The 26,820-nt window shown below is 41.7% G+C and overlaps 3 protein-coding genes across 6 annotated transcripts in view; all 3 read left to right on the forward strand.

Moving 5' to 3' along the window:
• The window catches only part of LOC146698067 (uncharacterized), a 32,180-nt gene extending 20,274 nt beyond the window's left edge, over positions 1-11,906 (forward strand). The window contains exons 1-2 of one of the 3 annotated variants that reach the window (XM_085473042.1): positions 403-638; positions 8,453-11,906. In XM_085473042.1, the coding sequence (XP_085329168.1) occupies positions 8,508-11,549 (3,042 nt within the window). In that variant the 5' untranslated portion in view covers positions 403-638; positions 8,453-8,507 and the 3' untranslated portion in view covers positions 11,550-11,906. Of the gene's footprint in view, positions 1-402; positions 639-968; positions 992-8,452 lie in introns of those variants that run through there. The other 2 variants (XM_085473044.1, XM_085473043.1) reach the window with 2 other exon arrangements.
• A 2,075-nt stretch (positions 11,907-13,981) lies between these two features.
• LOC146698068 (uncharacterized) lies at positions 13,982-17,016 on the forward strand. 2 transcript variants are annotated; one of them, XM_085473046.1, is made up of 2 exons: positions 13,982-14,176; positions 15,001-17,016. In XM_085473046.1, the coding sequence occupies exon 2, from the start codon at positions 15,036-15,038 to the stop codon at positions 16,539-16,541; it is 1,506 nt and encodes a 501-aa protein (XP_085329172.1). In that variant the 5' UTR covers positions 13,982-14,176; positions 15,001-15,035; the 3' UTR covers positions 16,542-17,016. The 2 variants fall into 2 exon arrangements, with proteins under 2 accessions (XP_085329172.1, XP_085329171.1); XM_085473045.1 differs by lacking the exon at positions 13,982-14,176 and adding an exon at positions 14,266-14,592.
• A 2,382-nt stretch (positions 17,017-19,398) lies between these two features.
• LOC146698069 (uncharacterized) lies at positions 19,399-26,031 on the forward strand. Its single transcript, XM_085473047.1, has 2 exons — positions 19,399-19,521; positions 19,861-26,031. Exons 1-2 carry the CDS (start codon positions 19,405-19,407, stop codon positions 23,341-23,343), a joined length of 3,600 nt encoding a protein of 1,199 aa, XP_085329173.1. The 5' UTR covers positions 19,399-19,404; the 3' UTR covers positions 23,344-26,031.
• Positions 26,032-26,820: the final 789 nt, after the last annotated feature.

A 26,820-nucleotide genomic window follows, 5' to 3' on the forward strand; every position in this document is an offset into this window, starting at 1 on the left:
AAAATATCTGAGTTTAAATTTCACAAACAACTTTATATGCAAAGCTTGTACAATGTTTCAGATTTAAGTTTGTATATTGTACCTTAATTTTCATTAATAGTGTTAAATATTTAACTATTTTGAAAGTGTTAATTTACATCTGGAGAGTGTGGAGCTATTAAAAAAACCCTGAAAAAGTGTTGAAATCAACACTTTGATAGTGATACTTAATTCACCTTTTTTTTTAAAAAAGTGAACATTTGCTGAGTGTAAAATTTCTACAGATCTCGGTGTGTAGTGTGTTGTTTTGTGGGACTCTGTGCTTCATATGCAATCTGAACTCTAGTACAGATACAGAGCCAATCCGGCACGCGGCCATGGGTGCACAGGGTAGGCGCTGCTAGAGGCTTTCCGTTAACTGCGCACGCGCGGTGCAACCCCTTCCGCGCTTGCTGCAGCTGCAGCTTTCCGCTCAGTGCTCTACCTTCTGGCACAGCATCACATTTGTTCACCATAGAGCTGGGTTGAGCTGAGCTTTCCTTCCCTTCCCTTGAGAGTTCGTTCTTTGCGTGGACAGATGTCTACCGAGCCATTTCCTCTCCTTGTTCCCAGCCTTTGTGATTCCTCGTCTGCAAAAAACGTTCGCGCTCCTGTGACTGGTGAGTACGTGAAGATAGAAACGGGCGGTTTCTGTGGAGCTGCTGCTTCGTAGGTCATGGTAGCTAGCTTGCGAGCGTTAGTTAGTTATTCATTTCTTGGGCCTACTCGGGAACGTGGCCGGGCACCTCCTCCTGGTTAGCTTTCACTAGCAAACCCCCTTTGAGGTGTTTCAGCTAGACACTGTTTATGTACGGTGGGCGCGAATGTCAAGCTAGCTATCGGAGCTAGCAAAAGCTCTCATATGCTTCAGTTGGAGCTGTTTAAGCATTTGTTAGTGCAAAAGTAAGTTGGCAAAACATTGTAGCTGTGTTTGTTAGCAGTGCGTCCAGCATTAGCAAACCAACTTACACAGGTAACGCTATTATTCTTATATTACTTAGTAACGACCCTGTCAGTGTGCATATTTATGCTCACCTTGCATTGAGTGTCTTGGCTGTGGTTGATCTTCTTGTTTATAGTCCGATAATGCAAGCAGCAAGTCAGACTGGCCTCCTCATGCTTGAACTTCAAATATTCAAAATATTCATAACATGATTATGTGTCATTACTTTAATTAATAACATTTTTAAAGTTATTGTGTTGCACATAGAGGAAACACTTTATGGTTAATGTTTCCCTAGAATTAATATCATATCAATGACATTAACCTGTTTTGTTTTTGAGTGAAATCTGTGGCAGTTTTTAGGTTTCATCCATTCTTTGCCACATAAAAATGCACATTAAATTAAAGCTCAGTACAGAAAGTAAGGAAACTTATTTGGTTAATTATTTGTTTGTTTTAATACTTCTTGGCAATAAATCTGATATTGTTGGAAAGCATATTTATTTTCCCTTAAATGGTGCCATATTTAAATGGGGCGACCATGGCTCAGGGGGTTGGGAATCGCATCTGTAACCGGAAGGTCGCCGGTTCGATCCCTGGGCTCTCTGTCCTGGCCGTTGTGTCCTTGGGCAAGACACTTTACCCTACTTGCCTACTGGTGATGGCCAGAGGGGCCGATGGCGCGATATGGCAGCCTCGCTTCTGTCAGTCTGCCCCAGGGCAGCTGTGGCTACAACTGTAGCTTGCCTCCACCAGTGTATGAATGTGAGAGTGAATGAATAGTGGTATTGTAAAGCGCTTTGGGTGCCTTGAAAAGCGCTATATAAATCCAATCCATTATTATTTGTTTGGAAATTGCATTTGCGGGTTGAGCAGCAGAGTTGAGTATATAAGTTGCGCCCGTGGGGAAAAAAACGTGCCAAACCTAGTCTGGGACTGATGAGAAGATGTCATCTAAGATGACAACATCACAGAGCAGGGTTTATCAGAGACTACTTCCACAATTTAGAAGTGAGAGGATCCCTGCAGTTCTGGCCTCAACTTCACCGAGCACTATTGAGATCAGCTTGGGCGTATTGTCGTGCTAGAGTGACCAACACAACTGTATAGAGATTGACAGACCACGTGACTTTCGCCCATTGCATGCTGGGAACTCGTGGCAAAACAATTCAAGTACCGCATCAAATGCGAGCATTTGCAGCACCGCAAAACGTTCATTCTCCGGTTCCAATACCTTCTTGCTTTTTCTTTGCCCCCCCCCCAAAAAAGGAATGTACAAAACGAAGGAGAACAATGCCGGTCCGTACAAAGACAGACTTGATGAAAAGTCAAAGAAAAGATACGAGGAAAAAATCAAAGGAGTGAAAGGTTTAGACCCTTACGAGCACACAGAGTGGACAAAAGACGTTAGCGTGCTGCCCAACTTTCACCACGCTCATATTTATAATTATACGGTTCTTGGAGTGAGTGCATGCACTCATGAAGTTTTTAGTAACTTCAGGTCATTGCAACAAGCCCAGGTACAGTTTACCGACGGATGGGTACAGGACCTTGAAATGCACCGTGTAGAACGAAAGACCATCGTACATATTGTAAGTTTACCAGTCTCACAAATCGTCTTCATAAATACACATTCGTTAACAGTTTATTAATAGGACCTTTGAGCTCAACGGTAATTAATTAGTAGTGGAAATAATTTCTGGTTCGCATTACAGAAATGTAGCAGTGACAATAATATTGTATGCTGTAATCCTACTGCGCAGTTAGTGATACAAAAAACTGTTTTATCCTGTGAATAAAAGTATATGTTTTTGTCAATGTACCATAATAACAGAAGCGAAACGCAATATTGTGTCAAGACAATTCATTATTTATGCACAATAAACAAAGGAGCATAGCGCGACAATTTCTGTTCAGCGCCAGACTTGCTTGTAACCTATATCACCAATTATGTTATGAAAAATGACGTATTAACTACTACAAAACACTGACCTTTGTGGGAATGCTTGGAGCAGACTAACCTGTGAGCTGGAGTGTTCTGAGACGTTATATTTGGTCTTTGATGGGCTGCAATCCAGGCCATCCGTCGCCTCTTTGTTACTTCGGAAACATGGCTCGAACAATTTCTCTTCAATGACGTAATCCGATAACAACCGATCTCTTTACCCGTCGGCTTCCCGTGGCTGTCATACAACCGGCTATTGCAGTTAATAATACAGCAGCTTCTTGCCATTTTTTTGTGTTTCTTTTTATCGCTGTGTAACTGATTTCAATTGAAAGCCTGCGTGCGCTAGTACCTCTTGCCACGAGTTCCCAGAATTCTTTGCGGTTTTACCCCTGAATGACGTCACATTTTCAATCTCTATTGGCTGACTATCCCACGCAGCTTTCTATTATCTTTGCCACATCAGTGTTTTGATTTCTGTAAAAACTGTAAAAAGCTGTAGGTGAAGTAGAGTGACAAATTCTTGGCAAGAAACATTTTTGCAACCCTAAATATCCCAGCATTGCCAGTATAAATGCACAGCTATTTGGTCCATAGAAGTGCGATCACTTGTGACTTAAAATAACATTTTTGATATGGCAGCAAGGTTAAGAAAGTGTTTGAAGCTTAAGGCAAAGTAACAATAAAAATGTTGGAGTCAAACAAATCTTTAAGAACACAAAATATGGTAAACAAAATAAAGGTAACAGCAGCTACAAATGATTGGTGTGAAAATTCAGTAAGTGACTGTCATCACTGTCTTCTTTCAACTGCTCTCTTTACAGCTTGCGACAGCAGATCATCTGCCTTCATCTATCCCTAGCATACTCTTCTGTTGCATCAACCCGCTGTACGTTGTCTTTTACTACATGCCTCTTTTCTGCGTGGTTTGCAACTCCATCTTTAACATCCTTTGTCCAGTATATCTACTGTCACTCCTCTGCACATGTCCAAAACATCTCAGCCTTTTCTCCTTTGCTAACTGCTCTATCTGAGCTGCCCCTCTAACATATTCATTTTAAATCTGGTCCACCCTGGTCTCTCACAGTGAAAATCTTAACATCTTCATCCCAGCTTCCTGTATACATCATAGAGGTCTCACTACCTTCTCTTTCACTCTCGGTGCTGTCCTTCTATCACAAATCACCCCTGGCACTCTCTTCTTCACCTGTTTTGCACACATTTCATTGCTTTCAGCCAATTTCGGCTACTCCCGTATTGCCACAGCAGGTAGCTATCCATGTTTGACTTGGCAGATTTTAATGCCAGATGCCCTTCCTGATGCAGAGACCCTAAAGGATTTGTCTCCTCCCCGGACACTGTCCATCACTTTGCATTTTGCAAATCATAGAACACTTTATGTTGGTTTCTCCTTTAATTTATCACCCTATCTGTATCAGCTAAGAGATTTCCTTTTCTTTTTTTTTCTTTTTTAAAAATATTTGGGTAGTGTAAAATTAATGATGGGACCTGTGTTGATTTGCATTACATGTGAGTGGCTGTGAGTGAGTGCAGTTTATCGCATGACCAAACATGCAGCCATCTGGTTTTGCTCAGCCGCACAGCTTTGTTGAGGCTCTCCCAGTTGGGCATGCTTCAGAGGCAGAATCACAGTATCACAGGTCTGCACATTTTTTTCCTGCTGTCAGGAGTAAGTGGAAATGCACCTCATCATGCCAGTGGAAATGAGGGTCAGTCTGTAGCTTGAGGACCTGATCCCATTTCTGCAGAAAGACCTGATAGATTCTTCTGCAGTCCCTCCAATCTAGGGCATGCTTCATCTGCTCTGTAGAATGAGGTGTTGGGAGGAAAGACCTCTGCAAAAGGCAGCTCTGTCCAAGCGTGTCTTTTACCACGTATTTTTTTATGGTTTCAAATGTATCGCTTTTTTTTGGAGTAGACATGATAAAGCATTAATATAGTTTGGTCATAGTCACTATGATATATATATATATATATATATATATATATATATATATATATATATATATATATTAGGGGTGCAACGATACACAAAATTCACGGTTCGGTTCGATACTTTGGTGTCACGGTTCGATATTTTTTCGATACAAAAAAAATGTTCATGCCTTTTTAATTTGTCATTTATTAAAATTATAAATATATATTTTAACTCAAAAGTACAGTTTTTAAATTTAACCCTAACCCTTGTACGCGTTTTTTATTTTGACAGCGAATGCGCACCTGCGGACCACTTATGTGCAGCCCTGGTTATTTAGCTCGTCATATCGCAGCCACAGAAATTCTTTTGTCCATGAAACCATAAAGCTGCACTTTCTTTTTGCCTTATAGTCTGATTTGTCATAACTTCTCCGTTTTGTGGTAAGCTTTTCTTTGGCTGTCACTTCTTCACCCTGACCTATCTTATTTGGCTCAGAAGAAATGAAATATATATCCTCCTGCTTTTACACACGCACTCACATAAGCTCAGCGATTCTCTGCGCGATCAACCTCTCACATGTTTAAGCTTGCTGCGGGAGATTTCACTTGTCATGTTTGCATAGTGAGCTAACGATTAATAAGACGATGTCAGAGGAATTGGTGCACAAATTTTCATCACTCACAGATCAGTGCTGTCGCTCTCTATACACAGTTCGCGCGATTGCAAAGTGAAAGCAAAAAAACAAGCGCAAATTCAAACGCGATTTCAATATGTCACATATTGACAGTGGCTCACCGATGCCAATGACATAATTACCCAGCTACATTTCTGAAAGAATGCAAAAGCATTGACATATATTTTTCTTCCTACAATAGCCCGACGGGCAGGGAAGAGATAGATTTTGGTAGCCCGACTGAAAAAAATCGCTAGCCCCAAGACGTCGGGGCTAGCGATATTGCGAGCCCTGTATCTGATTGAGGAATCACTCATCTTTGGAAAAGAGAGTTTATTACAGAGAAATGTCTCTTTCCAAAATAAAAGCTATACTATCCGCTTCTTCTGGGCTATATTCTCAGCAGCATAAGGAGAATCATGTGCTAACAGCTGTCTAAATGACTCGGCTAAAGTTAGTAGCATGCTTGTTGTTTTTGTCTTTGCACTAGGATGATGTCGGCGTAAATGTGCAGTCATATTCGTTGTGTTCCCACTAGTGATTTCAGGTTAATCTCGTTGAAATGACCTTAACGCCACAACACGGCAAATCTCCGTTAACGAGCTACCGCCGATCGCCCCGTGCATGGGGCTAGACGGCCAACACGTTAACGAGCTAACTGCGCTAACACACTAGCTCCCACCCATGTAATTGAGCATTGCACGGCACATCCAACATACTGTTTTACTTTAGTCCATGACTCGCTTACCTTCAGGGTCATACGTCACATGAAAACCAAAATAATTCCAAACGCCAGATCTGGAGAGCTTAACTTCTGTCTTGCTAGCTTGCCCTGCGCTCTTCCTTCTGACTATGCTGTCTGTGTTGAGCACTCAGTGGATCTGCGCTCGACAGTGCAGCCTAGGCGGAGTAGTCGAACGCAGATTCACTGAGCGCTCAACACAGACAGCATCGTCAGAAGGAAAGTTGATAAAATAAATTACAAATGTTGTATTGTTCGATACATATGCGTACCGAACCGAAAGCACTGTATCGAACGGTTCAATATCGATACGAATATCGTTGCACCCCTAATATATATATATATATATATATATATATATATATATATATATATATATATATAAATTTTTTTTATTTTTATGGGTGCAACGATACTCGTATCGATATTGAACTGTTCGATACAATGCTTTCGGTTCGGTACGCATATGTATCGAACAATACAAAATTTTTAATTTATTTTATCAAATTTCCTTCTGACGATGCTGTCTGTGTTGAGCGCTCAGTGGATCTGCGCTCGACAGTGCAGCCTAGGCGGAGTAGTCGAACGCAGATTCACTGAGCGCAGGGCAAGCTAGCGAGACAGAAGTTAAGCTCTCCTTGCAACATGGCAAATTGAACCTCCCCCACCCTCATTCAGATCTGGCGATTGGAACTATTTTGGTTTTCATGTGACATATGACCCTGAAGGTAAGCGCGTCATGGACAAAAGTAAAACAGTATGTCGGATGTGCCACGCAATGCTCAATTACATTGGTGGGAACTAGTGCATTAGCACAGTTAGCTTGTTAAGGTGTTGGCCGTCCAGCCCCATGCACGGGGCGATCCGCGGTAGCTCGTTAACGGAGATTTGCCGTGTTGTGGCGTTGACATCATTTCAACGAGATTAACACTGACAGCACTAGTGGGAACACAACGAATATGACTGCACATTTACGCTGACATCATCCTAGTGCAAAGACAAGTGGAATCAGACAAAAACAACAAGCACGCATGCTACAAACTTTACCCGAGTCATTTAAACAGCCATTAGCACATGATTCTCCTTATGGGGACCTGATATATTTAATATGCTGCTGAGAATATAGCCCAGAAGAAGCGTATAGTATAGCTTTTATTTTGGAAAGAGCCATTTCTCTGTAATAAACTCTCTTTTCCAAAGATGAGTGATTTCTCAATTAGATAGATTTGTTTTTTAAATTATTTTGTTGTTTCAGCAACATTAAATTTAAAAACTGTACTTTTGAGTTAAAATATATATTTATAATTTTAATAAATGACAAATTAAAAAAGCATGAACATTTTTTTGTATCGAAAAAATATCAAACCGTGACACCAAAGTATCGAACCGAACCGTGAATATTGTGTATCGTTGCACCCCTAATATATATATTGTGAACAAAGATGGGACATTCTGTTGGCTTTTTGCATCAGTGACTTTGCTTTTCTCCAACCAAACAAAATTGGTCAGTGGTCATATGCAAAACTTTCTGCATTTTTTTTTTATGCGCATAAATTAAGGTGATTTGTATACACATAGGTAAATAAAGCTCAAGGCTTAGTGTGTATGGGAAATGTTTCTCTATAATTTCTCCAAAGGGTTTATGGGTAGCAGGAAACTTAGAATTCTTGCTTCCTTATTGTTGTTTTGTTTTACTCGGGTTTCTGCTGGGTCAATTTAATGTTGCACTAAATTATTGTCGCACAAACACCTGCTATAATGCTAATTGGCACAATACAGACAGACTCCAGGGAATTAATTTTCTTCAAAGCTATATTAACAAGAGATTATCCAGTCATAGTTGACCACTTTTACATACAATGATAAAGGCTCTACCCTTCTGTAATCTGCAATTGGCAGACTAATACCTGACGGACACTTTCCTCCTTAAATCTACTTTACTTTTTTTTTCAGTTGCCTTTTTTCTGTGTGAAAATGTACTCTCAAACGGTTTGGGGGTCACCGTAGGTCTGCCAAACCACAGGGTTTGCTCTACACTTGGGGAACCCTGGCATCAGTACTCAGAAAAAACACATTTGACTGTGGAATTAATTGAAATAAATATGTGTGCTTGTGTTGTATACTTTTAAACGGAGACTGTCTGCTTTCTATTGCTGACATCCTTTTGTTCATGTTGTTTGTGTGATTTACAGGAATCCATCCTGTTTGACCACCTGATTGCCTGCCTCATAGGGTAAATTGGCTGCCATGATGCTTGGGCTACAGGGAAACGCTGCCAAAGTGTATCGCTGTGTGGCTTGTTCAGCCACCTTTACTGGATTGGCCTCATTGCTAGTACATCAGGCAACCCATGCCAGCCCACCCTCCAAGGTCACCTCCCCTCCTCCAACCCAGCCTAACATCAGCCCACATGAAACGCCGTTTGCAAGTACAGACTCATCCATCGAGCACCTAAGCTCGCCAACACTCTTGCCTGACAGCCCTACACCTTCTTTCTTTATTTGTGATTGTGGAGAGGAATTTCAGGACTTTGGTCTTATGCTGGAGCACAAACGTTCACATATATCTCAAATACAGCTGCTGCAGCCCCTGGATAGTAACATTGTTCTCCCCAGTGCAACAGATTGCAATAAGGATTTTCCAACCCAGCATGTATCATTCACTCCTGTAACCCAGTCCAGTTTGGCCCTTGCTTGTCCCTCTACCTCCAAGTCCCCAGCTGTTGAATTACCTACTTTAACAGCCCAAAAAGCAGATGTAAGCCTGGAGGACAATATTGCCATAGTAACCGATCCTCAAGGCCAGTGTGCTCCCCCTGAAAATGATAGTGAGGAGCAACTTCAGAACATGCCATCCACTGCCGAGCAAATAACAGAGACTGTAGAGGAAACTAATTTCGAGGAGAACACAAATGCTGTCCGCAGCTGTGAAAAAGGAGAGAATTTGCCCACAAATAACATCCTTATGAAGCTGCTCGCATCAGCGTACATGAAACACTTACCCCTTCCTCAGAGTCAGGATCAGAACGAAAACACAGTTATCCCCAAGCAGGAAGCTGTACCCATGGATATAACACCAGGATCAAAAACAGAAGCGGCGCCAATCAATGATCTGTCTATTGCACAGTTGAGGCGACTCCTCGCAAAACCCGATATAAAGACAAAGGCTCCATCCATTAGCAGAATTCTTGAGTCCAGTAAGAAGAGGGTTGTCTCTCTGACTAAGACTTTATCTCCTGTTGTAGTTCTCGAGACTCGTCAAAAGCTCATGGATCCTGTTGGTAGCGGAACATATGGGAAATACCAGTGTGGCCGCTGTCGTAGGGTTTTTCAGAACCTGGACAGATTGACAGAGCATCATTTTTTACACAAAAAAGAGAGGATTAAGTGTTGTCGTCGATGCAAACAGCTGATCATTGGGAGACTGCCTTTGCCTGACAATCATGTGTGCCCTCAGTTCGGAAACAGGGCTCTACCGCCATCAAGCGCTTTAAAATCCAAGTTTCCATTTGCACAGAAAATAGTGCCGTTCCACAGTCTCAACAATGCGAAAAAGGTTTTCTTCTGTCCAATGTGCAAGCACAGCTATGCACGGAGGTGGAACCTCAAAACACACAAGTGCCAAGGTCCAAGGTCAGTCCTCTCTCAGCAGATCAATCCCTCAATACAGAAGATGCTAGCACTGCAGTCCACTAAAAGCATTGCCAGTGATGGTGTGGATGAAGTCAGTGCTGCATCCCAGAATTCCAAGAGCATTGGCGTGGGCACGGAAGTTACTGGCCGTATCAAGGTAGAGGTGACCTCTCCAAATGCAGAGCAGTCTGCAGTTTCACAATTGGCCTGGGCTCGCCCAGCACAGAACTTCTCCCCATTCTCCCTGAAATCTCCAGTGATGGAGCAGCACAAGGATAATTCTGTGTGTAGCATTTCACTCCAGCAAGGAGAAGAAAATAACTGGGATGCAGAAGCAGCCAATAGTGACGGTAGTAACGAAGGGCAGTGGACGATGCCTTTGGATGATGAAACGCAGGTGTTCAGTTCTGCAGAGAAGGGTGTTGATGATGAAGCGAAGAACTCCTTTTCAGTCGAACATGGTCTGCGCTATTTCGTCCGGGATGGAGTGAAACGATACCCGTGCAACAGATGTCAAAAAACCTACAGCCGTGCTTCAACTTTGAGGCGCCACCTGCGACTCTGTGGTTTCAGGCCACGTGGGTTTGGAGCTATAGCACAGGGTGGTAGTCAGGGTTTGGTTACACTGAATGCCAATAATATCAAACCAATGTTTTCCTGTTTTGTCTGTGGGAAAACCTTCAACCGCAAAGATAACATGATGGTTCATAGAAAAAGATGTCAGTTTCAACGAACCATGGCAGATGTGGAAAGAGGGACTGTGCAGACGAGCTTGCCAGGCAATGGATCAGCAGAGCCAGCAAGTCAAACCCAGGAGGATGATGGAGGAAACTGGGGCATCATGTCACTGCCGTCTGTACTTCCAAGGAGGGTGACGTGTGAGTGTGGGGTTGGATTTACGTCTCCGAGACTTCTCTTGGAGCATTTGCAGAAGCATGCTCAAGAATCGTACACTTGTCCAACTTGTGGAGAAACAGTCAATTCCTGGGCAGACTATGAAGTTCATTTGCAGATCCACATGCATCCTCATCACCAGTTACTGAAGGGACTACAGCCACAGCGATCACAACCACTGTTGATTCGATTTCAGCAGCAGCAACCTCCACCGCCGCCGCAGCAGCAGCAGCAGCAACAACAACAGCAACAGCAGCAGCAGGTTCAGTCAGTGCACCCTCCTCCACAGAAGCAATCACACCCAGAGCCACTACCAAATCCACCAAAGAAGCAGGGGAGGATTGTGTGCACACGATGCGGGAATACTTTTGCAACTCGCTGTTCCCTCCGAAGGCACATATCATGGAATCGATGCAAAGGTGCACGGGTTACAAATCAGTTTGCAAGCCCACCCAAAAGTGTGCACTGTTCCCACTGCAACGCTGACTTTCCAAACACCATCAGTCTGATTTTTCACCAGAGGAGCGGTGCCTGCAAGCCTGCCATCAAGCCTGTCCGCTGTCCTGTTTGCCTCCGCTGGTTTGGTACAGTGGAGAGTTTGCAGAAACACCTGCTGACTCACAAACAGTCTGAATCGTACCGATGCGACGTCTGCCAGGGTACGTATCCAAACCTGAAATCACTCAAAAACCACCGCAGGAGGATTCATCGCATCATGGCTGGGGACATAAATCCAAAACCACAAGAACAGCTTACATCTTAACAAAATTTTTTAAAATTGTGTCTGTCTTGAGAGTGTTGGATTAAGAAATGAGCTCTTTTTTTTTTATACTGTGTTCTTTTTGCTTTTTTGTTTTTAAACTTTACAGGATGTTGTACAGCTACATAAGATGTTTTTTTTTAAAGTGCGATAGTAGCTTAACCCTCTTTAAAAATGTTTAAAAAACAAAACAGACATACTACACATTTTAGTTTTACTAAGTTGATCCTTATTTTCCCTGTGCTCAGTAGCCTGTAAATGATTGAATATTTTATTAACCAAACTTTTATCATCGGGTTGGTGCTGTAGCTTGTTGTTGTTCTTGGTGTTAATAAAGATACCAGTATGTGAAACAGAAAAGTTGTGAACTCTCTCAATGGACATGTTAAGTATATTGACCAAACCTTATCAAGTAAAGGGTGCTTACTTCATGTCGTCACAGTTTGATATTTTATGCCACCTCCATCATCCTATGTGGTCTTTTGGAGTATTGTATTGATATTTCTGTAACTTAAGGTTTTCATGAATGTGATGTACCAAGATCATTAGATTGCTGCTTCATACTTAAATTGTAGGTACCCAATAGAAAGTAAACATATCTGAGATTTGCATATTTATGAGAGAATACCAATTTCCCTCCCATTTTTTTTATTTCCTTAATCTTTGTGGTCAGTTATAGCTCACTTTTCATATTACATAAGTACTAAGTGGCTTACTTACCAGGCATTACAGCTTTTCTAAAAAAACAATGGAGGAGCTCAATCCAGCCACAATTACCTGGACTCAAGGCTGCTGTCTGAACAGGCCATGTTAAAGTGTTTGTGGTATAATGGTAATCAGAATAAATCAACATGGTTGACAAATGAAAAGTACATGATGTGGATGTGTAGTAAAGTTAAAATGCTGTGATCTACACTTGAGAGCACAGTGCTCAAAAGCTGTACAAATGGGATTTCAAGCAGTTTATTTAATCCCTACTTGAGGAGATTTTAACTTTATCAAATGACCCTCATTAGCAGAATTAGAAGTGCTTAATATCTGTGTGTCCAAGGCAACATTCTAGAGCAAGTGGCACTGAGTCTGCTGCCATTTCCAAGGTCTGGATTGAACATTGTAAGTCAGTGTTTTTCTTTACAGCGTGAAATCTACAATTCACTGACATAAACTGCAGCAAATGCAAAAGTAGATTAGTAACAATCAGTATAGGTATTAGTTTAAGTAAAACTCACAGGCTGTGCCTGCTGTTGGAAGGTTTAATAACATTCGTGTTAACTTGTTTGTGTAAGACTCACTTAGGCTGGATTAAATGTACAGGTCTCACTGAGCTAGTGACATGGATAAAGGTCTTACCGCACACTCACCAGACACTATTAGGTACTTTTGGTGAAGCCATTTTTGCTTTCAGAAATGCTTTATTTCTTTGTCTCAGAGTCAACAAGGTGCAGGAAACATTCCTCAGAGATTTTGGTCCACGTTGACATGATAGCATCATAGTTGCTGGAGCAACTGTGTGATGCAGCTTTGAGCTGCACATCCATCATGTGAATCTCCTTTTCTCCCACATCCCAAAGGTGCAGTGAACTCACTGCCATGTTCAAGAAACCAGTTTCAGATCATTTAAACTTTGTGATGTGTTATTCTGCAAGAAGCAGACATCAGAATATGGGTACACTGTGGTCACACAGGGTTGGACATAGTCAGCAACAACAGGTAGGCTTTGGTGTTTAAATGGTGTTCACTTGATACTAGTAGGTCCTAAGTATACCAGTAAATTATTCTTTACACCATTATAGCAGTATTGGGGTTTTTAAGGAGAAGGAAATATTAGCAATATTATGAAAGAATGGAAAAGATACTGAAACGAAAGGAGTAAAGCTTTGACTTATGAACCTTTGTTGTTGTAAAGTTTGATTTCAACAAAATCTCTCTTTATCAAACTATTTGTCAAAGTTCTTCAGGCAATAACTAAGAACTTAGTTTATGTAAAATGAAATTGTAAATTGTATAGAAATTGTATCTAAACCTAAATGTCCAAATCTAGTTCAGTATGGTCAAAGTTGAAGACCTCATATACAAATAAATTCACTGTGTATTTAGATTATTCTCATATAGTTCCATATATAATTTAATGTGTAGATGTGTTTGGAAACTTGAGACAAACTTCTAACTTTTTACTTATATAAATAAAACCTAATAAAGAAATAATTATTTTGAAACCATATGAATAACAACTATCAAACCCTACAGTGAGTCAACAAATCCAATATATATATTCAATAAATACATTGAAATAAACAAAGTATGATAGATTAGTAGTTTTCAGCATGATTCAAATTATGGACAAAGCCTACAAGAGATAATTACCACTTAATATCCAGAAGCTGTTTCGTATTGGTAGATTTGGCAAGTTTTTCACAGGCACAGCCCACGTGCTCAGCTCTACTGCTAAATCACCAAATATGGCACCATTTAAGAAGAAATTAATAGGCTTCCCAGACAAAATTATTCAGTACTGTGATAACTGTTTACTGCGAAGATGCTTTAGATTTAAAGAGTTCATCTGTAGTTGTAAATTTGACATCAGTGATCTATTATTTCTTTGTTTTTCTTCTTTTTGTCTTGATTAAAAGGTGAGGTGAGTTGTAGTTGAATTGATTTTCTTGAGGTGTTTTAGCATCAGCCTACACCCTTTCGGTTTGTTCTGTAAATTGAATAAAGATAGGGTATCTAAAACTTTATTGCTGGTTTTGTTTGTTTGTTTTGTTTTGTTATGTTTTGGGGGATTTTCTGATTTTCCTGATTTTTATTGTTATACTCGGTGAATGCGTTAAGATTCCCAGTTGGTGGCGCTAGTGCAACATAACAGCGTGTGATGTTTAAGAGAAGAAGATGAGGATTTCTCTTCTTTTTTCCCCTTCTTCCCTCTTGTTTGTTCGGTGTGGTTACAGGCTAACTGCTACCTATTTGTGCTACATACCGGCGACTCAGCCCATTTGTTAATGTCTCGCAAAACGACACCAGACAAACAGTTTGCAGCTTTTCCAAGGTAGTGCCTTACTATTGGGATGGCAGCGGTTTCGTTTTCATGTTGGAATGAGCTAATGATGTTGTATGTGATGTAGCAGAGGCTAACGCTAGCATGCTAGGCATGTAGCAAAGGAAGCGCGCGTTAGATAAAAAAAAAGCCGTTATTAATTTTACAGTGTTGCTAGCTAAGGTGCTTTACCCTCCAGATGTCTCAAGTGTACAGTGCATTTTTGTGAATAATTCACCGCCTAATAATTTGGTTTTCCTTTTAAAGTTGTAGTGATTTGCTAGTAATTGTGCAGAAGTTTGGACTTTCCTTTATAGGCGAACAGCAAATGCATTTTAAACATATAAAAAGAAGGTAAAGGTGATGTTCCGTACACTGCTTGTGATTCATATTTATTCTCAAACCTGCTTCTTCTACCAGGACCAGCGTGCTCCCCGTTAGCAGTGAACACACTAATGCTCAGTGTGAGGATGGAGACAGGAAGGCAAAGCACCCTGGATTACAACTTGGTCACAGACCTGATGAATGGAGGGCAGTTTTGCTTCAGCTGTGAGCAGATATTTGCAAACAGGAAATGCCTGGAGGAGCATATGTGTTCATCCGCGAGTTTCATCTGCTCCTGCGGGACCGAGTTTACTGAGTACAAGCACATGCAGGAGCACAGCACTATGCACGAGCCCGGGCACCAAGTGCTTGATCACAAAACCATACGGAACCGCAGGATAGAGAAGCGCATAGAGGAGGAGGAGAAACTTAAAAGGATACAGAAGGGTGAGGTAATCTGGAATACGCCTAAAATGACCAATGCTTGGACAAAGGCCAGTGCACCCCCAGTTTCTTTGCCAGTGACTCCTGTGCTGCAGGTACCCAGTGCGTCGGTGTGTGTGCCGCAGCTTTGCGTGCAGCCTGCAAAAATTTCACAAGTGCCTGAGTTGTACCCATCAATGTCACAAGCATCTGTGCTCCCAAACCCCGCATCCTCAACAACAGACATGCAGAATATTTTCGCAGATGTTGGCGCACCGACAGTGGATGTCTGGACGCTTTATCAGCCAGTTGTGTTGCTTCCAACAGTGCGCAAGTTTAACAAGCAAAAGCCATACTCTTGTGGTAAGTGTGGGCAGTGTTTTTTCTCAAAGACCTTACTCATCTCCCACCACAACTTTCATGTTCCTGACAAAATTTCGGGCTGCATAGGATGTGGGCTGCTGCTCTCCAACAAAAAGATTGTGCCTCGCTACCATGTATGTAACTCATCAAACAACGCATCCAAATTCAGGCTAGTCACAGCAAAGCCACTTGGTTTCAAGACTATGAACGTGACAAGTGGGGAAAAGACTCTGAGCGCCCTGGGTCTTCCGACTACTTCCTCTCTGCAGGTGACAAATCAGAATATTGGTGAACTGCCCCCTACCTCCATCTTGAAAATTAAGAGTGTCCCTTTCATTACCAAACAGGGGGTACGTGTCACTCCATTATTGCAGTTTAAGAATGCATCCAACATCGGTGTGTCCTTTCCATCAAAGCCTCAGACTCAAAATCCTAGTTTGCAGTTAAAGATGCCCACAAACTCTGCAGGGGTGTCTTCTGCATCAAGTGGCTTCTCATGCCGAGTCTGTCATATTTCTTTTGAATCTGCTCAACTCCTTCAGAGGCACAAGTGTGTCAAAGCACGGGAGTTTATGGCCCAACACGTGCGAGGTGGCATGCAGCAGTTCAAAAAGATGATGCCAGCGGCAAGCCAAGTTCCTGCTCAGGTAAATGGCAAAAGGAAATGCATTATACCATCTTCTGGTAATGTGAAGAAGAGCCAAATCCTGACTGTAAACTTGGAAAAAGGGCCTGTCAACGGGAACACGGGAGTAGATAGCGATGATGACTGTTACATCGTTGAAGGCGGACCAGACAAACCTGCTGAGATGATTTACCAAGTAATGTCATCTGTACCAATCAAGACTTGACAAAACTAGTGAGGCACATCCAGTCTGCATGTCATGTAAAATATGGACCAAGCGCATAGAGATGGCGACATCCTGGTTGAAAGGAATCTGCTCAGTTCACTGCACAGGAGCATGATGCTTCCTGGTTTGCTCAAGACTGTTTTAAGATATAGAGAGTAGTGATAATAAAAATGCATCTTTAATTCACCTCGATTTCTTTTGTTAATGCATTTCGAATTTATAAAAGTATGAAGGTGGTACCTCTGTGGTGGTTGCAGAAGATGAAAAAAAAATGTACGTATGTGGGGGTTGAATCATGTTTGGTGCCCTAACCGGCACTATTATAGTTTTTGCTCTGTTTTTATGTTTTTAGTATGATCAGAATGTGTTGTGAAGCTGTGGGGATTGGCCAAAATGCCCAGTGTGTTCATACCAGCTTTGTAGAGACTTTTAAGAATACAATATATAATGTATTAAAGTATATTTTCAAACTCAGTGTTTTGTGTTCACGACACTTTATAGTATTACGTCACAACAATGTGATTGGTCACTTGCAATGTTGAACCTGGAACAACATTTATTATGATGATGTGGAAACGACACGAGGATATCAGATCCTGCGTATTTTAATACTGCATTGTAAAGCGCTGGTAATCTTTCACAAAAGTACATCAAATACATACAAACGTGAAAAATAATTCATTATAGATATTTTAAAGATACTGTCTGAAAATGAGGTATATTAATAGTGTATTAGGGGTTGTTTTTTTTTTCTTAATTTTTATCAAGTTTTGTGCCTCCACTCTTAAAATTGCCTGTTTTTTGTATCCACCAAACTAATGATGACAGTTTCATTGTCATTAGTGGTTCTCCAGCAGAGGGAGCTGTTTCAGAGCACAAACAAAGCGACGTAGTGCGTCCATTCATTATGAGGTAACATCCATACCTTAAAATCAAAGATGCTGCAGAAGCGCTCATGCGGAGTTCACTTGTTGTCTGTGTGTAATAGAAGCGTCAATTTAAATCCTATGTGTTAAGATAACATATGCCAAACTGGATATATATTGGGTGTACATTGAGATACTTGATGCTTGCACATCTGACACGGACTCCCTGCGAAAACTTAAAACTGCAGAACGAGTAGGAGTTGGGCATACTCACGTTATTGTTAATTGCTAAATGAATGTATGTCTTTTTGCCTTCCACGCTTCTTGTTTATAACATTTCTAATTGTCTCAGCAACACACACATATTGACAAACAGAACAAATCTGCTGTTTTTGTGTGCGCGTGTTCTGATTACAATTTTTAAAGTTTTCCCCATGAGGAGTTCCGAAATTTCCCACAGCACTCTAACTACGCGCTCTGTGCGCTCGGCTTAATTAACAGTTTTTTCAGATTGCTTTGTGTGTGGATACCGACTGATTCACTTCTGCAAACTGTTCAGAAAAGAAGAAAAAGCGAGGCCCACATTAACAGCTCAGCTCTTAGATCAGTGCATCCCTGTAAGAAAAGGGCGTCCAAAATGCCTCGTAGCCACAGCTTGAGTTAGCTAGTGCTAGCTAGTTCTAGTTTGAGCGGCGGTCAGCGCATGGCTACGCAGAAACCAGTTCTGACTCTCTCCCACGCAGGCAAGCACTTTGTGTTTACTATCACCCACCACAGATGAACTACACATGCGTTACTTGCTGTAAAGAAAGTTGTGTGAGCAGGCGTAGAGATTAATGCTTAAGGTTCGTGTGGCCTGTGATGTCAAATTATCGGAGCTAGCGATGTGGCCTAGCACACGATAACGCCTAACTCACATTGTTAGTCACGGCTTTGGTAGCTTTGAATGATAACTGGTAGCCGTGTTTCTTTTTAAATCTGTAAATGCTGTAAAACATTATAGAAGTGAGCCAGTGGGGCACGGCTGTGTCTGAGAGGGGGTTTAAATGTGAGTCAGCAGCTCGTGAGCATCACAAAGTCTCCATCAGATGAAGTGTTCCTGCAGTGGAGATGAAAGGCAGGATAACAATAGCAACCATGCACATCTTGTCAAGCTAGGCTGGATTTCTTCTGTTACATCTAATGCATATACCCTGTGCTTTTGCAAACTGCAGTGAATCTACTTTGAGCCTGGATAGTGTGCATGTTTCTGCGGGTCCGGTCGCTTTAAACTGTTGGTGATAGATGATGAGCTTTAAATATTGTCATACAGAGTATTGTTATTGATGCTAAAGATACCTATTGATACCTAAAGATACCTAAAGATAAATAGCTTGTAAGCAGTTGTGTAATGATACATCATTATTTATAAGATGCTGTATGGTTTTTATTTTTTTAAATTGGCAAAGTCCATCTGCTTCTGACTAACTTTTATATAACTGTTGTAGAAGAAATTCTAGATTTACCTCTGGAAATGTAATGGGAAAAGGGTGTCAGTCCCCTTAGAGGTGTATTTTCAAGTCTTGAGGTTATGAAACTCAGCAGTTCTCTGTAAAACCAGTTGCAAACTCTGCTTCTTTCCCAGCGGATTTAGATAATTTTAAAAGGTTGCTCATCTTTTTTGGGGAAAACTTGAAGTTTTGCAAAGCAGCATATGCTTATTGAGCTTAAATCTGGCTGTGTGTGATCCAGTTATGGCCTTTACTATACTTCTCCAGTATAAATTTGCAGTTTGGTACCCCTATCTGTAAAAATAGTCAGTGGGTGCATGAGATGATCCCAGTTCAACCATCCACTTTAAACTTATCACGACAAATGGGCATGGCATGCAGTTTATTAGTAATTTTCTATTTTTCATCCTGGGAATAATTACTCCCCAGCCCGAAGCGTTTTTGCTTTTACGCGTCGCTGCTCGTTTTACAACCTCCTTGTCGCTGTTTAATCCACAGACTCTTGACATGGGGAGTAAAATGTCCTTCAGCAGAGGAAGCAGTGACCAAAATACAGTCTCTGAGTTAACTTCTGTGGCACCTCAACCTCGCAGTTCCAATCATGCCTCTTCGGACTGCAAGCAGGTAGCCAGTAAGAAAGACAAGTGGATGAGCTTGTGCTGTTTATTACAGTATACAGCGTCATTTAAATCTGCACTAATGAAGACCGCAGTCTGATGTGATGTGTTATGAAGTCATGCATCTGTGCATATGTGAATATGCACGCTTAGTTTTCCAGTTTGAACCAATTTTGGTAGATATATTTGTGCAAATATCGCTCTATAGTTTTTGAAATGTGCAAATGATTCATGTTCATGTGTTTATTCTTTCCACCTTTAATAAACATGCTTTTCCAAATGATTTGTGCAACAAAAAATAAAATCATTAATTCATTCATGTTCACTCTTCTTTTTACTTCCACAGATACCCGAAGGTAAGACATGCAGTGAGGGAGACGTGGACTCCAGGCGGGGAGATAAAATGAAAGGGACGGCGTTGAAACAGCCTGGGAGCCGGGAGTCTGATGTTCATGTCAGCTCTGAAAGCGCTGGTGAGAGAAACTGTCAGCGCAGTGAGGCAGTGCCCTCGCAGGCAGAGGTGGAAGCAAAATCTCTGACTCCTGCTAGCGTGTGCAGCTCTGCAATAGACAGCCAAGGGAAGCCCGTGATCATCCACAAGAAACGTGGGAGACCCCGTAAAATCAAACCAGCCCCGACTGAAGACAAAAGAGGTCCAGATGCTGCAGATGCTGTTCAGCATAAGGAAGTTAGCACCACCATACCTTTGCCAGCAAGTGTGGAAAACCACAACAGTGACGATTTGCCTTACGCTGTGGATAGTAAGTTAATAAATAGTGCGGCTCATAATGAGATGCCCGCTCCTCAGCCTGTCCTGGATAACAACGTACAAGTCGCTGCTCCTTTGCTGCCAAAAAGAAGACCAGGAAGGCCAAGAAAATCAGAAATGGCAGCTTTTCAAAACCAGGTTTCTATGGCTGCTCCTGGTTCTCATGCTAATAAGTTTAGCAGTCCTGCACGAACACTGAGGAGTAGGGTGGAGCAACCTACTTTGATGCAGGATGATAAGTTAGAATCTCATAGCAAGAAGGACAAGGAGGATCTAAAACAAACTGAAGCGGGGACTACAGAAAGTACTCGTACATCCAACTCTAAAGGTGTGAAGAGACGAAGGACTAAGTTGCAAATTGATCAGCAACTTCCAGCAAAAGTGTCCAAGCTGGATGAATCCCAGGAGGCCTTGCTGACGTTGAGCACTGACATAGACTGCGGAAAAAGCACAGAGACAGAAAAACAGTTGGACACTGACAAACATGAGACTGATTCAGATGTGAGGGATGATCAGCTCCCACTGCATTCTGGGGAAGGACTAGAGCAGGAGAAGCAACAAGACAAAACTGCATTACCAAAAGCAGAGGTGAATTCCCAGCCTGAGCCTGAAGCTATTCCTTCAGACAGCTTGAAAGAATCTGATTTGCCAAACCCAACTCAGACTGATAACCTTAAAGTAAATCAATCATTGGACATAAATGGCAGCGAGGAGTCACCATCAGAAACACCAGACTTCTCAGAGTCTCCAGCAGATGCAGAGCTGCCAAAGCCCTCTAGCACAGATACCCTGACTCCCCCTGAGCAAATGCGGACATCTATTGGGGCCCCGTTTGCTGTCAAAGCTGAGAATTTAGAGCTGGAGCATTTAAAACCTGCGCCCAGGTCAAATAGCCCCAATTCTTCCCAGCACAGCACCACTCCCTTAGTTAAATCTGAGGTTCCAAATGTTGTTTTTCGACGCAAGAGAGGTGGTAAGAGGAGGAGGATGGTAAACAAGGTTTTATTACCAAGAGAGCGTCTTGTAGAGAACCACGAAGCGGGTAGTGACACCCAACCAAAAACAAACTGCAGTGATGAGGAAAAGGAAGCTAACGCCAATGTTGGCGAAAATGTCATCTATACTAAAAAGGGGGGTAAAACCCTGTTGAAATGTGGTTACTGTGGTCGTACTTTTAAGTTTCTGTCTCAGTTCGTCATCCATCAGCGCATTCATACAGGAGAGAGGCCGTTCAAGTGTTCAGAGTGTGGCAAGGGTTTTAGCAAAAACTCTAACTTAAATCTTCATCTCAAGACCCACAGAAAGAGCAACATATATCAGAAGTGCCCATATTGCAAGATTAAATTCTCTTGCTCTGAGTACGCTGCACATATGGAAATGCACGCACACGAGCTGAACGAGGAGTGTAAGAACAGCAAGGCTGAGGAACAGAGCAGAGAACCAGCAGAGGAAAGCAGCAGGGAGCTGCAAAGAGCAGTGGAAAAAAGAGAGAAAAAAGTCTGCCAGTACTGTGGCAAATCATTCCCATTTCAATCGGCGCTCATAAGACACGTCCGAGTCCACACAGGAGAGAAGCCTTATAAGTGCGACATCTGCGGCAAAGCTTTCGGGCAGGCCTATTTCCTCCGTGTTCACGAGCTCACGCATTGGTCTGTGAAGCGTTACAACTGCACTCATTGTGAAAAATCATTTACTCACTACAGCAATGCAAAAAATCACTCATGTAGACCTTTGGGAAGCGATGACAACGCGCAAGAACACAGACGCCCAAAGCCTTCGCTAACGTACACATGCCACATCTGCAAGAATGTTTTTGACCATTTGCAGGAGTTCAACACCCACATGCGAGAGCACACCGGCGCAAAGCTTTATCGCTGCTTGTACTGCGACAAGCTGTTCGGTGTGCTGTCTGAATTCAACGCCCATCGCAGTCAGTGCAGCGTGGAAAAAACTGCCTCCAGCTCTGCGATTAAGGAGGAGGAGACTGTGTCGTTAATTCAGTACACAGTGCCTGCGCTCAGGTGCTCATCGGCGCACAATTCAGCTCTGGTGGCAGCTGCCAGCTGTGAAACACAGAAGAAACAGCCACAGATCATCCGCAAGAAACACTCCAACAACTTGAAAAAACCGTTCCAGTCCACGGTCATACCAGCTCACAGTCTCTCACACCTAGTGTCAAAGTTAAACAAAGTAGACAACAGATCAGATCCCAGGAGATATCTGTGCCCAAACTGTGGGCGACTCTTCAGACACATGGGCAGGCTCAGAGCCCACATGCTCACACACGCCCCAGGTCAAAGCTACACCTGTGCCTGCTGTGGTAAAACACTAGGAAGCTGGAAAAAGTTGTGGCACCATCAGAGAATTCATCGTCACAGGGATGGCCGCTTCACGTGTCCTCAGTGCGGGCAAGGTTTTCGGTTTGTAGAGCCTTACAAAAAACACATGAGTGAGCACCCAGAGTTCCAGTGGGTTCAAGTCAGGCCCAAGAAAGTGTTTCTGCCTTATCAATGCGAGCGCTGCAGGTGCAGCTTTAAAACTCTAGACATGCTGTTTAGTCACCAGCTCTGCCATTCCTCAACGCAAGACATACGCAAAGACTCTGATTTTGATTTATCAGTAGATGATCGCAATGCACCGTCAAACACGAAAACGCTAAACCCTCCCACCAATAATGGCATAGAAACATTACGCCAGGCTTCTGAGGAAATTAAATCTCTCTCAGATCCCTTATCTAAATATCCAGACCCGGTTTTTCAAGAATCAATTGTGACTTCCTGTGTTCAAAGCCGGGATCCTGATTTGGGTAATTCTTCTGAGCATCCCAGCAGGGCAAACGTAGTGCAAGATAAAGAGGCCAGTTGTGACAGTGTAGGTAAAAATGGACTTGGAAAACCCATTACCCCTTTAAGAACTGTGAAGAAACACGTGACTCAGAATGCCAGCATGTCAAATGAAAAGCCTTCAGATGGTGTGAGCTGTGCTGTGTGTGGAAGTTCCTACGCAGCCATTTCAGACCTTTATCAGCATTATTTGCAGCACGCTAGAGGCCAGGTGTAATGATTTTAAATCAAAATACATTTCAGTGGCCATCGACGTTCTGTGCCCATCACGTTTTTCCACTCTGGGGTCCTTGTAATCCTGTATTAAGCTACATTTCCACACAAATGTCCCAGGAAATTTCAAGGCACAAAAAGCTTTCTTCAGACTGTTGGTCGTCTGCATTTCCACCATGATTTAAAGAGCTGTGAAGATTAGGCAAATTAGGCATGCCACTATATTGCAGATCACTACTTCAGCGTAGAGCACACTAAAATGTTGATGTTGTAATGTGAAATGAGGGAGGTGAGCGCGCAATTCTTTGTCACTAAATAGACATGCAGTCATCACAAAGTGGATCCAAAAGGTTAGCTTGAACATATTTTGTGAGGTATTGCAGCATATTGTGATGTGAGTGAGAAGTGCAGTAGTTGCAGACGTGAACCGAAGCCCCATTCACAGTAATACCGCTTAGAAAGGATGTTTTGTTAGGGTAAATGGTAAATGGCCTGCATTTGTATAGCGCTTTTCTAGTCCTTAAGGACCCCAAAGCGCTTTACACTACATTTAGTCATCCACCCATTCACACACACATTTACACACTGGCGATAGCAAGCTACATTCTAGCCACAGCTGCCCTGGGGCGCACTGACAGAGGCGAGGCTGCCGGACACAGGCGCCACCGGGCCCTCTGACCACCACCAGTAGGCAAACATGGGGTTAGTATCTTGCCCAAGGATATTTGGCATGCAGCCAGGAGGCAGCCTGGGATCGAACCACCGACCTTCTGATTAGTGGCTGACCTGCTCTGCCACCTGAGCTACAGCCACCCAAAATATTAAATATTTCCTCAAAACTCTAAAATATTGCAGGTCCCTGGAAAACATCCTGATTTACTGCGCAGGTTCCTTATTCTTTGGGAAACCTGTGGTGGAAATGCAGCTTTAGATAAATCCCCAAAAGTAGATTATGTTTATCTGGACGTAGAGCTGTGGGAGAAATGTTTCATCACTAATCCAAGCGACTTCTTGGGTCTCAGCTCAATGCCGGTTTCGTTGGGTTCATTTTATGAGAGAAGACAAATATGCAAAGTACATTTTCTTAAGTTTATTAAGCAGTTAAAGGTTCAAGTTAAAAACAGCTGTGGAAATGCAAATGTACTGTTTAATATGTTGGGGAAACCTGCAGGCAGCTGAGACTGAAGAAGTCACTTGGATGTCACACTGAAAACATCACGTCCAGATGAACTGAATCAACTTTTTGGGATTTCCTTACCTGGATGATTCAGCATGCATCAAGACAGCTTTGAATAAAGGTAATGAAATGTTGTTGCACACCTGGGAAACTTAGACACTCAAGTGACTTGGAAGGTTATGCTCTAATCGTTTAGTCAGCCGTTTGTCAGGTTTAGACAACGCCTGCGGCTAAAAGCCACTAACCTTCCTTTTAGTATTCTGTAATTAAATTCGTATAAAATGAACAGAAGACATGTAGATAAAGAGAGACGTGCAAATTTGATACGAGTGCTCTGTGTCAAATTCAGTTTAACCAGAAGCCACCCTGGGATTATGCATTATGCCTATTTCGCAGCAGCCACAGCAGATAGTAGGGAGAGACAGGTGTCACTAATCTAAACACATTATTAAAGCTTCCTGTCTGTTTAGCTGCTATTTTAAGTCAAATGGCTGCTGTGAAATAGGCCTGTTGGATACATGTTTATGATTTTAGAAACTTTACTTGATGTAAAAATTTCTAAAATCATAAAGAGAGTGCTCCTTGGATGGATTTTGTTTTGCTTTTGAGCACATTATTCACTATTCTTTTGAACCGTCACATTCTTGCCGCCTTACATCTTTCTCATTTTACAAATTGGAGAAAATACACTGTGCTCTGTGGGGGGGGACACAGTACTGCTCCCACTAATGAGGCATGGATTGACTGACTAACAAGTAAATACAACATATTGGACATTGACACTGTGGGTTCAGTATTAAAATCTACTTCATGCAGATGTTTTCTTGGCTGTTACAGTGTACCGATTACAATTTTGTTTTGTTCCACAACAATAACGTGTTCTGGCATTTTGTATTTACATTTTAAGAGTGACTATCAGTTTTACTCGTGAATCATTTTGTGAGCCTGTGTGATAAACTGAATTATTGCAAAGTTTTTCAATAAATACTGACAAACACACACTCCTCATTTGTTGAGCCAAGCTTGTTTTGTTGAACGACGATCACTGTTTACAGCTTTTGGAAAAGATGCTTTTTCATGCTTTGTGTTTATGTCACGCTTGAGTTCAGTGGAGTCCTTTAAACCAGTGGTCCCCAACCTTTTTTGCACCACGGACCGGTTTAATGTCAGACAATATTTTCACAGACCGGCCTTTAAGGCCGCGGATGAATACAACAAAATAAAATGATGCGACCAAAACAAAAACTGCGGTATTTCGTAATTATAATAATAAACGCGGATTCACTGTGTAATTGTCTAACTTCATTAGCAGCTAACAATAAAAACCCTGAAAACCATAAATTTCACACCCGAGCCTCTCGCGGCCCAGTACTGGTCCGTGGCCCGGGGGTTGGGGAGCGCTGCTTTAAAGAATTATCAATTCAAAGCAGTTTCTGAATGGACACCTTGCAGTGTTGTAAATAATTTTCTTCTATAGTTTGTCTTAATTAAATAAACATCACTTTTGTAATCAAATCGTTATTCTTTATTTTTAAGTTATATCGCCTTCTCCGGCATGTTTTCGCACTGAAAGGCAATAAGTCAGATTGATCAATAGGTACCGAGTTTGTGTATTTAAGTTAATAAGGGGTCTTAATAAAATATTTTAAAGCAAAAACTTATAATTGTAGTATTTGACCATCTTTAAAAGTATTAAATTATCATCAGAGGAATAAAAGCCTTCAAAATATTGTTAGACCTACCATTTCCTTGTTATTAGATAACAAGGACACCAGTATCTTTGTCCTTTTTTTTTCCACTGTCTGGAAGATAAGGGCAAAGTCCTGATGTTTATGTATCCCACTGAAACCCAAATACTACTTTTATTATTGTGTGATTTAAAAAAAAAGTTGGTATACTATAATGTGTGAAAGTATTGAACTTACCCTCATTTCTTTATGTTTTGCTTGGAAAATGAAGAATATCTGTGGAGATCTACTGAAATATGTATATTTCAAAAAATATGAATGGGAAAGACTGAGTTTGTACGATTGCAACAAGTTTGAAAATCAGTATTTGGTATGATCGCTTTTATTTTACAACACAGCTTAACCCTATAATGCCTTTCTATCATATTTAATACATGGGTTTCTGAGACTTCTATCTCATCAACATGATCAATAGTTGATATAATTTCAAAATGTTATGCACAAAAGTTCTTTTTGTCTAAAATTAACATTTTTGTTAACAAAAAGTTGCCAATCTATCGAATGTGATACAAAAAATAAATCATACACAACATGATATAGGAAAAAAAAAAGTTTT

This window comes from Copadichromis virginalis, linkage group LG11 (genome assembly GCF_057382275.1).
Source record: "Copadichromis virginalis isolate Kocher_CV1m ecotype Utaka linkage group LG11, C_Virginalis_male_GT1.1, whole genome shotgun sequence".
Classification (NCBI taxonomy): Eukaryota; Metazoa; Chordata; class Actinopteri; order Cichliformes; family Cichlidae; genus Copadichromis; species Copadichromis virginalis.

Bases quoted from the DNA above. Each gene is read 5' to 3' on its own strand.
- LOC146698068 (XM_085473046.1), top strand. From the start codon at position 15,036: ATGCTCAGTGTGAGGATGGAGACAGGAAGGCAAAGCACCCTGGATTAC.
- LOC146698069 (XM_085473047.1), top strand. From the start codon at position 19,405: ATGGGGAGTAAAATGTCCTTCAGCAGAGGAAGCAGTGACCAAAATACA. The intron at 19,522-19,860 runs GTAGCCAGTAAG...TTACTTCCACAG, and splicing joins CCTCTTCGGACTGCAAGCAG to ATACCCGAAGGTAAGACATG.